At 28.9% G+C, this 13,544-nt stretch overlaps 1 protein-coding gene across 11 annotated transcripts in view; it reads right to left on the bottom strand.

Annotated features, from left to right (window-relative positions):
- LOC100266543 (BRASSINOSTEROID INSENSITIVE 1-associated receptor kinase 1) overlaps positions 1-12,245 on the bottom strand; it is a 38,977-nt gene extending 26,732 nt beyond the window's left edge. For 5 of the 11 annotated variants that reach the window (XR_009467118.1, XR_009467119.1, XM_059741199.1 and 2 more), the window contains exons 1-4: positions 11,709-12,244; positions 10,909-11,041; positions 10,370-10,441; positions 2,942-3,085 (exon numbers count right to left, since the gene is read on the bottom strand). Coding sequence is in view for 9 of the 11 variants with exons in the window: in XM_059741199.1 (XP_059597182.1) it covers positions 2,942-3,085; positions 10,370-10,441; positions 10,909-11,041; positions 11,709-11,793 (434 nt within the window). In the remaining 2 variants the exon portion in view is untranslated. Of the gene's footprint in view, positions 1-2,941; positions 3,086-10,369; positions 10,442-10,908; positions 11,042-11,436; positions 11,516-11,708 lie in introns of those variants that run through there. The other 6 variants (XM_010659320.3, XM_010659319.3, XM_059741200.1 and 3 more) reach the window with 5 other exon arrangements.
- Positions 12,246-13,544: the final 1,299 nt, after the last annotated feature.

Genomic DNA, 13,544 nt, shown 5'->3' with positions numbered 1-13,544 from the left:
ATCATGTTAAACTCTTCTATCAAAAAGGCAAGGTATTCCAAGTAAAATATGACTTACTTTTATCGTTAAGACCTCACACCATACAGACTATTCAAAGTCCTTACCAAAAAGGAATGTTACTAAGTAGCAAAAGCTTACCAAAATAGAGGTGTCATTAACCCATGTTACTCAAAATGGATTTGGAAGCATCTCTATTTTAACGTTTAGCTTTTCAACGAGTTCTTGCAAAGTTATGTTCAAACTGCTACCTCAATCAATGATCATGGTGCATAATCTCCCTTAGCAAGAAATACTTTTCTGGAAAATGCTACTATGTCACCAATCTTCTTCTCCTTTTACCTTTGAGACAACTAATAAAGGTCGTATTGCAAGACTACGTCCTTCTGCCATACCATCATAGTAGTCACATTATTCACTAAGTTCATTTCATTGTGGGTTTATTCTTCCTTTGGGTAACCCTCTAATTCAGATTTTGGTTCTTAAACACAAAAGTGTAAACCTTTGGTTGGGCACACAATAGCATGATGACCATGCCTACCACACTTAAAGCATAAAGGAGTCATAGTTATTTTTGTCTCCGATGTTCATTGAAGTTTTACCCTTATTAGCATCTCTAGTAGGCACATGTGAGGCTTGTTTATTATTGCCTTCACTATTCACATGATTCGAAGTTTGGAAATTTGTGGTGCCTAAAGGTTTACTTGTTGTCCAGTTGGAAAAAGTGCTCCCAATTTGTGAATTTGGATGCCTGGAAGCTTGAAACTTTAGCCCTTCTTCTATTTTGAGGGCTAGTTGATAAACATCGTCTATGGTATAAGTGTGTGCAGCTATCATCTCAAGTTGAATCTTCATTCGAAGTCCAACTTTATAACGGGTTGCAAGTTGAGCATCACTTTCCCGAACTGGATTTCAAATGCTCAATTCATGGAATTTATCTGTATATTATTCAACGAACTAAGTATCTTGCTTAAGGGAAAACAATTTTGTGTACATAAGTTGTTCATAATCAGTTGGGAGAAAGTGCTCCTTCATCTTCAACTTCATCTCTTCCCATGTGTCTATAGGTGGTTGGCCAATTCTATGAAGTTGATTCTCAATATTATCCCACCATAGACATGTTGCTTCTTTCAACTTTGCCTTCACAAAACAAACTTTTCTATTTTCGGGCATTGCATATCAATCAAAGTAATCTTCCATCAACACAATCCAATCAAGAAAAGTCATTGGATTTAATTTTCCATAAAATTCAACAACTTCAAGGTGTACCTTTTTTGTCATACCATCATCTTGCTCAAAGAGTTTGCCCCTTCTTTGATTCCTCATCATAAAATTGTCTTGTTCTTCGCGTGATCGACTTGGCAATTGTCTAAACTGATTACTTCTAATTTCATCTTCAATTGGTTGTTTTTATTTACTATTTTCTAATATCTTCATGATCTCATCAAGTTTTCTATTTAATTGTATTATAGCATCTTGATGGGATTGTTGTGTGGCTAAAATTTCCTCCAAGCGAATTGTAGCGGCATCTTGATTGTTAGAAGTTTTTCTGGAACTCATGATTGCATAAATTGGTCCTCTCCTCAATTGCATATGCCTTCAAGCCAAGAACTTTTACTCTAATACCAAAACCAAAGTAGGACAACCCTAAGATGGTTGCCTACACTCAAAAGTAGGTGGGCTAAGGTTTTGATTTTAGAGTATAAAGAGAGGAACTATGAATAAATTTTATGGTAAAGAAAAAATAAATAAATAAAGAGAAAGAAGAACGAGGAAGAAAAAATGGAAACCTTAGATTCTCACTAAGGCCTTCTAGGACCTCACCTAGAAGAAAAATTAATGGAGTCTCACCATTGAGGATTTCAACACTTGCAATGAAGAAAACATAATATTATTAATATCAATTAAGTTATCCATTTGCTTTACATTGATTAACCTATTTATAGGTTTCTCTAAGAAATTCAAAGTCTACTAGGACTCTAATAATCTATTAGGACTCAAATTCTAATTATATTATAATTTAACTAGCTAATCCTAATTTGACTCCAACAAATACTAATCCTAATTCAATTCTAATTAATATTAATCCTACTTAAATTTTACTTAGGTCTTCCTTTTCATCCTTGAATAGACTTTAAAAGGTTGTCCCCCATCAGTGGTAATGAGTTCTAAGGGAACCAATCAACAGTTATCCAAACAATTGACTCTTGGACCACATTAGGTTGTCCAAAATAGATGTTTACTCTCCAAATGGTTGTATGGATTGGTTGAAAAAGGGAAGGAATAAATACAATAAACTAGACCTATCAATTTGTAATATTTTCTCTATCATAAAATACAACTAGAAGAATGTATGTCCTGCATGTACAAAAGACAGTCACACCACCTATAGAGAAGGAAAGGAGGAATGGGAACTAAACAACCTACTAATAATTTCTGTTTAAGTTTACACCTATGCCATATTACAATTTAATGCAAAAAGTTAGTTATAAGGTATAAAAGTGAACAGAGAAGACGCTTCCCTAAGATCGTATAAATAAATGAAGATTAAATTTGTACTTAAGAAATCAAAATAATAAAAATGCAATATGATGTCTCAACCACAGTGGAAATAAAGAGCTTCGAATTTCTATCAAAATAGAAATATACTATATTAGACTCCATATGATCAATAATTTATGCTAATGCATTTCTTAAAATTAAATACATGTGTATCAAATTTTTTATCATCATGATTAAATGAAGCAGAGAACAAACCCAAAATATATTTTTTAAATGCAATTGCCCTAAGTACAAGCATCTGAATTATCAACGCTAAACTAGCTTATTGTGAGCAATCCTTTTAATTAGTAGACACAAAAAGAAATATGAAGGAAGCTAAATTAACTGGAAGGTAAGAAAATTTAATGATCGAAGAAAGTTCCTGAAGGATGTGTATTCATACAGGAAACGTAGTTTTGTAAGCTTGCCCAATGTGTCCGGAATTGTACCACTTAAATTGTTCATGTAAAGATCCAAGCTCACCAAGTTTGTCAAATTCCCAAGCTCCTTTGGTATTTTTCCACTTATGTTATTACTGTAAAGTTCCCTGCCATAAAAGTTTAATTTTGATCATTCATGGATCAAAAAAAGAAGTAACAAAAGCATATTCCAAGCATTTAATTTTTATTTTTTTTTATAAAAAAAGGCATAGAACATCCATAACCTATAATTCAATATATATAACAATAAGCAGAATCAAATGGCCAACTCCAAGGGGTAGATAATATAAAATTGAGACTCAAAAGGCATGGATTGTATGACTAGTGAATGTATATATATTCAATATTTGCAATAATGGATCATGCAACTAAAAAAGAAAAGCATGCAACAATGGCTTCACAACAAAAGCAATTGAATTTCTACATCCATAACAAACTACATGTAGACCCTCAATTTTCTCCTCCATGTACATAGGATACTAGGTATATTCTTGTGCTTCTCTTATGCCCTATTAAGTGCTTTTTCAATACTCCACAATAGTTCCCAATGACCCATTGCTATTCATGTAGCTTACTTGCTTGAGCCACTTTGGAGACTCTGATTGAGGGATTTATGTGGCCCTTCAATGTGACCATTGGCAACCTCGAGTTAGATCTAGGTTCTTTTTCCTTTTTCTCTTAGGTTAACCCTTTTAGGACAATATATTTAGGCATTTCCTAGGACACTATGCCCACTTAGGCCCATCTAGGCTCCCCTATGCCCATTTAGGCACCTCTTTAGGTTAGATTCCACTTAGTTCACTGAGAGATTTTTCCATTTAGATCACTTAGGTACATTTTAGGTAATTCCACCCAACCCACTTAGGTTCACTTATAAGAAAGATTCTTTAGGCTTAGTGCACTTAGGTTTGTTTTTTGAATTGTGATTACATGATTATGAGTTTAAGTGAGTATTTGGCTTAATTTTTTTTTGTTTTTTTTTATTGCTTGGATTGAATTTTCAATATTTAGTCGTGAGATTTCAACTTTTCATTTTTTTTTTATCATTAATTACACTAGATTAACATTTGAATTTTGATTATAGTGTTTAATGTCTATATTATTATTATTATTTATTTCTTTACTTATCTATTTTTTTATTTACTTATAAATTTATTTATTTGTTAGAAAATTGCATGAGGTTCAATTTTAGTTTTTTTTCCAAAATTGCATGAATTGATATTCAAATTTCCTTATAAATGGATATGAGTTATTTTATTTTTATCGGGTTATAAGTATTTAGATTTTAAGTTGTAGGCCTAGGCTATTTTATTGGATTTGGGTTAGTTTATTTTAATTGGGTTTGGGCTATTTCATTTTTAGATTGTGAGTATTTAGATTTTAAGTTGTGGGCTTGGGTTATTTATTTTAATTGGACTTGGGTTATTTTATTTTAATTGGGCTTGGGTTATCAGTCCTCATTTTGGGCTTTATTTGTTTTGCAGGGGTCCATGAGATTTCTTGGGGAGGAAGTCTTGAAAACCATACTTAAAGGGCACATAAGCCCTAAGCAGGGGGGAGGATAACCAAAGAGAGGCGAGGTACTGCTACTTTGTTTTTTAGTGTTCTTCTCTTACTTTTCTTAGGGTTCTTTCTTTCTTTATTGTATATCATTGGTGAGTGAAAGTTTTTCCTTATCGTGTATTTACCGTGGGGCTGTCCATTTGTTTTCTTATACTGTATTCGTATCTTGGAGTTGCCTTTGGAGGTTTGGAGAGTTGGGATTGATTTAGGGCTACATTCAGGTAAGTTATTTCTTCCTCATCTCTTTATTTGTATCATGTTTTTGTTCCTTTTAGGATTTCTTAGATTTATCTTGTTTTATATTTATTATATTTGTGAGCATTTTGGTAATTGAATATTTTATCCTATATTTTATTTAGAGCTCTATCAATTTAATTTATTTATTTATTCATTATATTATACATTTTGTATGTATATACATTTGTCTAAATTTTTCTGCTCATCTATATGTTTGTCATTTTTATTTATTATTTTGTTGATATGTATTGACATATGATATTATATGTATTATATTTTATTTCAAGTTTCCTATATTTGTGTAAATTTTGTCCTAAATTTTCTATAATTCTGTTTATGTTAATCTTGTTGTCTCATATTTCATCTTGTTTTAAATTTTTGTAACTGTTTATGAGGTCTTGACTTTCCTTTCTTCTCCCTAATTTCTTTATTTACCGCATGTTTAGTCTCTTCCTTGTCTTTTTCTTCTTTTCCATCACATGCAGTATACATGGCTATTAGATCTTTTGTCGATTCTATACTTCTATTGTTGTATTGAATTCTTGTAGTCGAAGAAGCATTTATTACTTCAATGTCGTCATTTCTGACGTCACCATTCCATCGCATTTTGTAGATTGTAATAACTTTCTTCATCAAGGTTTTCCTAAAATAATGTGTCATCGTTGAGGTAAGAAGATGGTTCTAGTAATTCTATAGTGAGCTCGATTATAAAATCTTGTTCTTCAAGGGTAACAAAAGGTTTTGGAGCAATAATGTGTTCTAAAGGTTTATTTCTCCGTATAGACATGGTTTTTGTTTCTCCAATGAGATGAAATAATTTATTTTAGGTTGGTCTAAGATCATAAATTTGAAAAGCTTGAAAACAAGTAAAAGATTCTAAAAATTCATTTGAACAGGTTATTTCCCATTCTAGTTCTTATCGAGGAATAAGCGGTTCTTTATTGTGTTTTATATAAACATGGTGATAGGCTGGTACTATTTATCCATTGGTTTGAAATAAAGTTGGAATGGTTTTAAAAGAAATGTCGATCTATTTTTCGGTTTTGAAAAGATAAGCTAAAATATTTTTTAGTTTTTCTAGAAAATTTGTAAGGATTTGAGATACGTGGTTCATGAAAATATTTTTTAAAATTCCCTAATCCATAAACTGGGGTACAAGATAAAATAAAAAAAAAAAAATCTTTATTTACAATAGACATATTCACATAAACTAAGTATAGAACAAATAAAAAATCAGGGTCATGATATGCCATATACCCTATTTTTATTTCGACATTTTGGTTTTAAAATGTTTGTATAAAAGTTCTTGATTTTTAAACACATTTTTATATTGGGTTTGCAAAAAGAAAGTTTCAACTAAAGAGTAGTTATCAACTCCAATTAGGTTTTTAACAAGAAGTTTTTCATATTGTTTAGACAGAAGAGCTGATTTCCTAATTAAATTAAGCATTTCAGGTTGACTATCTAAACAACTGGTTGACATTGTACTGGTTTTCAAATCTTTTATCAGTCTTTCTTGATTTTCTTGGATTTTGAGGTTTGAAATTTTTGGGTTTTTAAAGTAATCAATTGGTTTTGAAGGTTTTGTAAATATTGGGCTAAAGCTAACATAGTTTTTCCATAAGCATATTCTAAATTTTGGTTTGGAAAACTTTGTGGTTTCAAAGACCAAAAATTATCTACTATAACATTATGTTCTTTAAAAAGGTTTTGAGAATATAAAGAGTTAAACCTTAAGTTTGGATTCAACACTTCGTTCAGACATATGGTTTCCTATTGAAAGGTTCTAGCTCTAGTGGGTTTTCTTTGAGCCATTTTCTTGTAAAATAAAATCAATCATTAGTATCATCAACATTATTAACAATTACTTGTCTACTTAACCAATCTTCTAATATATTATCCTTTCCCTTAATATGTTCAAATTTAGGTTTAAAATCAATTAAAGAGTTTTGAAACTTTATCCATCTTTTGGTGGACAATTTTGAAGAGTTTTTATTTTCAAAAAACTTTTAAATGTTCTCACAATCAGTTCTTAAGGTAAATTGTTCTTGATTTAGAAATAGTTGAATTTTTTCTAAGACTAAGATTATTGCTTCTACTTCTAAGTCTGAAAACTAAGGTTCTTTTAATAATCATTGAAAGTTCTACTACAATATCTACAAAACTTTTCTTCTCCAATATTAGTAATTGCTAAAAGCATGCCTCCCCATTCTATTTGACTAGCATCAGTTTGAACTATTTTGTATTCGCTTTCTAACTATTAGAAACATAAAATGTGAAACACAGCCAAACAAGCTCTTAAAGTTCATTTCTCTATGTGAAACCTTAATGTTGGGACAGAATCTGTAACCAGGAAAAATATGAATTCTTAATGTAAGTCATGAACACATAAGAAGAACAAATGAGAATATTTATCCCTTGAAACTTGATACAACCGAACATTAAACCACATGCTTCTTTATTGAAGAAATTATTATTATTATTATTATCATTATTATTGAAGTAACCAATAGAATTGTTGAAGTTTATTTTCCATTCTAAGGAGCAAGGCTATATATTTCTACAAGAAACTAAAGTAAAGCTCATAAAAATATGGGAGAATTGTGTTTTCAACCCCGCTAGGTTGGGTAATTGAGGTAAGGTCCTCCTATCACTCGTGATTAAACCAAAAACCCAATGAATGAGTAAAAATTGAGAGGAAGGATATTGTCTTTAAAAAATCCCTACAAAACCCTTGACTATTAAATGAAAAAACTAACCAATCACCTCACATTTCTCATTCTCTCTTTGACTCTTTTACCCTTCTCTCACCTATTTAATAGTGGAACCAAGTTGAATAATTTTTCTTCATCAAATTGAATATGAAATATGGTTAAAAATTATTATTACCAAATGCATTTTTGAAATGAATAACTTTTAAATGCCTCATCAAATATTATTCTTTTTTCAAACTTACATAATATATAATAAATATTTTTAAAATATGTTGAAAACTTACATAATATATAATAAATATTATTCTTTATTTCAAACTTATATTATTTCTCATATATATTAAATAATTTTTAAACACCTCATAAAATATTAGTATTATTTGTTTGTTCTAACTTGTAAATTATATATCATCAAATATTTTTTTTTATTTTTTATAGAACATATAATTTTTAGACACATGAAATACCTCATGTGTCTAACTTGCAAATTAGACACATGGTGTTTATTATTTCTCATATTATTTCGAAAATAATATAAACACTCACATGCATATATATATATATATATATATCTATTAATCAAGAAGACAATATTTATTTGAATAAAGATTTAAATATTTAAAACCATTAAAATAAATATTTTCTTATTAAAGCAATTTTTTCAAAGTAATAAGATAAAAATCATGCAATCTTCAAAACTATAATTACAACAAATATTTTTAATTTTAAAACTAATTTCATAATTTAAATTAATGATTTTAAAAAATAAAAATGTTATAAAAATATTTTTTGTTTATTTTTAATTCCATTTAAATATGATTTTTTTAATCTCTATTGATAACAATGAAATTATGTTTATAAAGACAAAATAGTAAAAATATATATTTCATTTAGTTTACTTATAATGAACAATTCAAACACGATTGATTTTAATTTTATTTCCTATATGTTAATTTTTGTACGGAATGTCTTAATGACATATTTTGGTAAAAAAAAAAAAAACTATCAATAATTGTCTTAATGTCAAATTCAAGTTGTTTAAAATTGTACAAAACCTATTAGGAGCCTTGTACACCCTTGTACACTTGGCACATTTTCCTTGTATAGTTAGTGTAATATCATTGTATAATGACACAAATTTTATATTTCTCCTAAGTTATATGTCCAAGTAGGTGTACATAGGTGTACAATCCTTGGGTGACAAGGAAAATAAAAAAGTGGTTTAGAATTTATTAAAATCATTCACAAAGGATAATCTTGTACACCTTTGTACAATTAATACATTTTCCTTGTACAATTAGTATAATACCCTTGTACAATGACATGAATTTCATATCCCTTCTAAGTTATGTGTCGACGTAGGAGTATTTAACCATGTTTCCAATGGTTTAGTTGAGAAGATGGTGGATGACCTAAGGTTAAATTTTTTTTTCCCCATATATCATTATTGGGGAAAGTATTGGAATTGCCATGTGGGAATTAAATAAAGTGCATGACATATGTGTACAATTCATGAGTGATAAGAAAAATAAAAGAATGACTCATAATCAATTATAATATTTCACAAATGGTAGTCTTGTACACCTTTGTATACTTAGTACATTCCCCTTGTACAGTTAGTATAATACAATTGTACAGTGGCACAATAAATGAATAAATGATTTTTTTTTTTCATATAAAAAAATAGTACTAAACAAGGTTTTCAATTTTCATTTTTAAAAATAATTTTCATTTTTTTAAATAATTTTCATTTTTTTAATTAAACATATTTTTCAAAAAGAGACAATATAGAAAATAAAAATTATTTTTAAAAATAAAAATAAAAAATAAAAAATAAAAACTAGAAAAATATTTTAAAACCAAACTCAAATATAATCTATATAATTTTTAACTAGTTGTTTTCATTTAAAATAAGTAAATATGTCTTTCAACCATTTTATATAAGAAAAATTCAATTTTACTATGTATTGATATAATCCACTTCTAAAATTAGGTCATATGAAAATATTTTAATTGAATACTTAAAATAAAAACTCTTCATCCATCCTCTTTCTTTCTTTTCCTTTTTCTTATTTTAATAAATTTTCAATTAATTCAAACCATTAAAAAAAAAAATCCTTAGTAAACAAATTTGTAACATTTCATATAACTTATAATTAAAAGTCATGTTCAAAAAGTTATTAAAATAAAGAAGGAAGAAGATTAAAAAAAATTAAACTTTTTATTTTATAATAGTAAAAATTTAAAATACTTTTTAGTATAAAAGAAATTAAAATAGTAAATATATTTATTTTAAACAGTGTTTTAATTATTAAATTATTTACTTCTAAAATGTAAAAGATAAAAATAAATGTAAAAGATAATTTTTATTTATTTAAATTAATATTTTTTTAGAAAGTATTTTCCAAAATAGTCTGTGAATCATTAATATAATTTTTGTTTATTTAAAATTTAAAAATAAAAAATAAATATTGATTTTTCAATTATTTATAAAAGAGTTTAAACAAATAATGAAAAAACTAAAAATGGTTAAATAAGAAAGAATAGTGGCATGTGAAGAATGGTAGAATAAAGACAAAAATGAGTCAAATGGGTATTTTTGTCAATTACTATCTTATATCCTTGTAATCAATTATGGGTGGTTGGAGGACTTTACCTTAATTATCAAACCTATATGGTTTGAAAACACAATTGTCCCTAAAAATATTACCACATATCAATGAGAAATAAAAACACAAAAATGAAACCTTGTAATTTATGGCTTTGGCTGTAATGGGGGGAAAAGCGATCAGAAGGGAACACAAAAGATAACAAGCATATATGCTTGAACATCAAACAGATATGGCAAACAACTTTCATTATAAAAATATGACTCACAGAGATTGCAAATTTGTAAGCTGACCAAGCTGTGGAACCAGTTGACCGGATAAATTTGCATTTCCAAGGTCACTGTGAGTATACAGTTGGAAAAATGTCAATATAACAGCCGAAAAATAACATATAAAGACAACATTGACTCCAAATAGCAAGAAACATTATGGTTATGTTTGGTTCCCGGAAAATACTAAGGAAAGAAAAAAAATACAAAGGAAAATGATTTTTTTATGTTTGGTTGTCCTATGAAAAATATCAAAGAAAATCAAATATGATTAAAACTAATTAAAAACTTATATATTTTTAAATTATTTAATCTTTATATTAATGAGTTAAAATAAATAAAATGAGTTTGAAGTAACAAAAAAATTAATTTATTCACTTTTAATCTATTTTTTTATTTTCCTTCACTTTTTCTTTCCTTCTACTTTTCCTTTGTATTTTCTTTCCCTTGCATTTTCCTTCAAATTTTCTGGGAACCAAACATAGCCTATAACTTGTTGCGTTTGGGTGAAAAAATCTAACAAAAGTAAGCATCTTACACTCTTGTAACACTTTTGTCACTGTTGCATGTAACATGATACCATCTGCAAGGATTGACAAGGGTAGCATTCCAACTTTGCAAAACATTGTTAGGATCTTCTAAATTTGACTTCAACGCATTCAAAGCATCACCTGGTTCACATGCATGAGGCAAACATCAGTCTGCAAGTACTTCAGACTGAAGGGAAATTATATACAACACTCAGGCCTGTTCATCAGAATAAAGGGAAATTTGGAAACCAAAAAAAAAAGGGTTCAGATGGTTTTTTTTATTTTATTAATTAGGATGAAAATTCAGCTGAAAAGGTGAGGAATTTCAGAGCTTTGGAAAAAAACATGTATTAAACATGAGGAACATGTTTGCAAATTTTGGATTCAACTTCAAGTTTTAGACAAGTACATGTTAGCAAACACACAAAGAAACATAAAAATAAGTAAATAAATAAAAATTAAAAAGGGAAATACACATAAATTTACGAATTACAAGTCTGGTCAATTGACCAAGCAAGTTATTTACTAACAACTACCTAAAAAACTAGCCTTGCCACAAACAGGTCCCAAAGAAGTGGTTTTAAACTGCAGAAAAAGCATTGCCAAACAGGGCTTTAGTGTATTGCAACATAATTCTCAACCAAACAAAGTTGTCAACCATGGATTTTCCAAATTCGATTCCACAGCAATCAATATCAAATATCCAATAAAGAAAACAAGCAAACAATTCATCGCATAATCATCTCCTAAATCAATTAAAACCTCCAAATCTCCCTCAAATTCACTAAAAAAGGATGAGAGAACACACCTTCGGCATTACCAGAGACCCTCAGAAACGCAGAGAACACTAAAATCAAGGAAACAAAAACCGAACCGAAGATCCCCGGCTCCATAACCGCCACCTCTCCGCAGCTAGCACCCCAAACTCTTCATCAACCACCCTCTGACGCACAAGCACTTTGTGGGTCAACCCAAGTCAACACTCACCCAACAGAAAGTCCTCAGACCAAAACTCCCCAGAATTTCCCAGGAAAGGGAAGCCATTTCCTTGAATTTGAATGCGTTGGAGAGGATTGGCGGTGCCGCGGAGCATAGAGGGAGACTTTGGTTACACTGGCCGAACAAACAGTCCCAGATGAAAAAGTCCGGGGATTTCCCGGGAAAATGAAGCTATATTCGTTGAAGTTGAATTTGCAGGAGAGATTTGGGGGCGGGAGAGGGGGAGATAGGAGAGGAGGAGAGTAGTGGTTAGCAATGGCGGAGAGGGAGAGTCCAAGGGGGCAATGGTGGCGAAGGGTGGAGGAAATGGTTGGAAAATTGAAAGAAAATGGTTGGGAAAATGAAAGGAATTAAATAATAAAAATAGTGGTATTGAGTGATGTCTCATAAAATAAAATAAAAATAAATAAAAAAAATTTAAAAAAAAAAAAAAGAGAAAGAGAATGAGAAGAACCTGGTCAAAGACGCCCACCTGTCATCAGTCACGCACTGCCGCCGCCTTTGTGAGAAAAACCAACACCACCCAGAAGCCTGACTTAGTCATCACTCCCTGCTGTTCCACAGCATTTACCCGCTCACTCACTGCCTCCGCCAAAATACAAAAAGTTTTTTTTTTTTTTCAAAAAATAATACATTTTACATTATTATTCCCATCACCTCTTTTACCATATTGCCCATATGTATCTTCTAAAAATCCATCCAAACTACTCCTGGAAGATGGTATAAATTTGTTTCCCATATTAAATGGTACATCGTTGTTACCACAAAACGTATTAACGGTATGTTTCTAAACACTTTTTTTTATAATTTTTTTTTTATACAGAACAGTTTATTGAAAACTTATTCCAAAAACCATTAAAAGCATGTTTGGAACTATTTCTAAAAGTAGCTTCTTTTTACCAAAATTTGTTTTTCAAATTTGAAAAAACACTTCTTAATAATTTTTTGACAAAGAACAAATTTTTGAAAGCTTGCTTTGAAAACATAGAGAACATATTTTTGTTGTTTTTAAATGTTTTCACTTATTTTTTGAGATCTATTTTAAAAATAATTGTATAAACATAAAAAATATTAAACATAAAATACAAAGAAAATGTATTTTTAAGAAATATTTAAAAATACATGAAATAAATTAAAAGCATTCTAAGTTCTGGAACAAATTTTTGTTCTAAAAAATATTAAAGAAATATTTATAAAAACTATTTTCAAAAACCGTTTTTTGAAAATATTATCAAACTATTCATAACATTTTTTAATGTTTTGATTTTTTTCCTAGAATTTATTAAATTCATGTGATTAATATAAAAGTACTTTTAAAGTTTTATTAAATATAAAAGAAGTTTTTGTATAAGCTAAAATATAACTTTTACAAAAATCAAAATTTTCCTATTTTTTATTTTTTATTTTTTTAAAAGTCATGAGCTCTTTGAACAAAATTAGTGAACTAGACATATAAGTTCTTATTGAGCTTAAAAAAGAATTTTTAATTTCTCATGATTCAATTAAAAATCAAACATGTTTTTTATCAGAGAGTAAGCTATAGGAAGTGATTCTATATAATGGAATAGTATATATATGTTTACAAGATAAAAAATATGTATACCATAATTATGTTTGAGAAGCATTTAGGAAAGTTCTCATGGTA

This window comes from Vitis vinifera, chromosome 12, assembly GCF_030704535.1.
Source record: "Vitis vinifera cultivar Pinot Noir 40024 chromosome 12, ASM3070453v1".
In the NCBI taxonomy this organism is placed as follows: domain Eukaryota; kingdom Viridiplantae; phylum Streptophyta; class Magnoliopsida; order Vitales; family Vitaceae; genus Vitis; species Vitis vinifera.
Note: the sequence above shows the minus strand (reverse complement) of the source record. Positions and strands in the feature narration are given on the sequence as shown.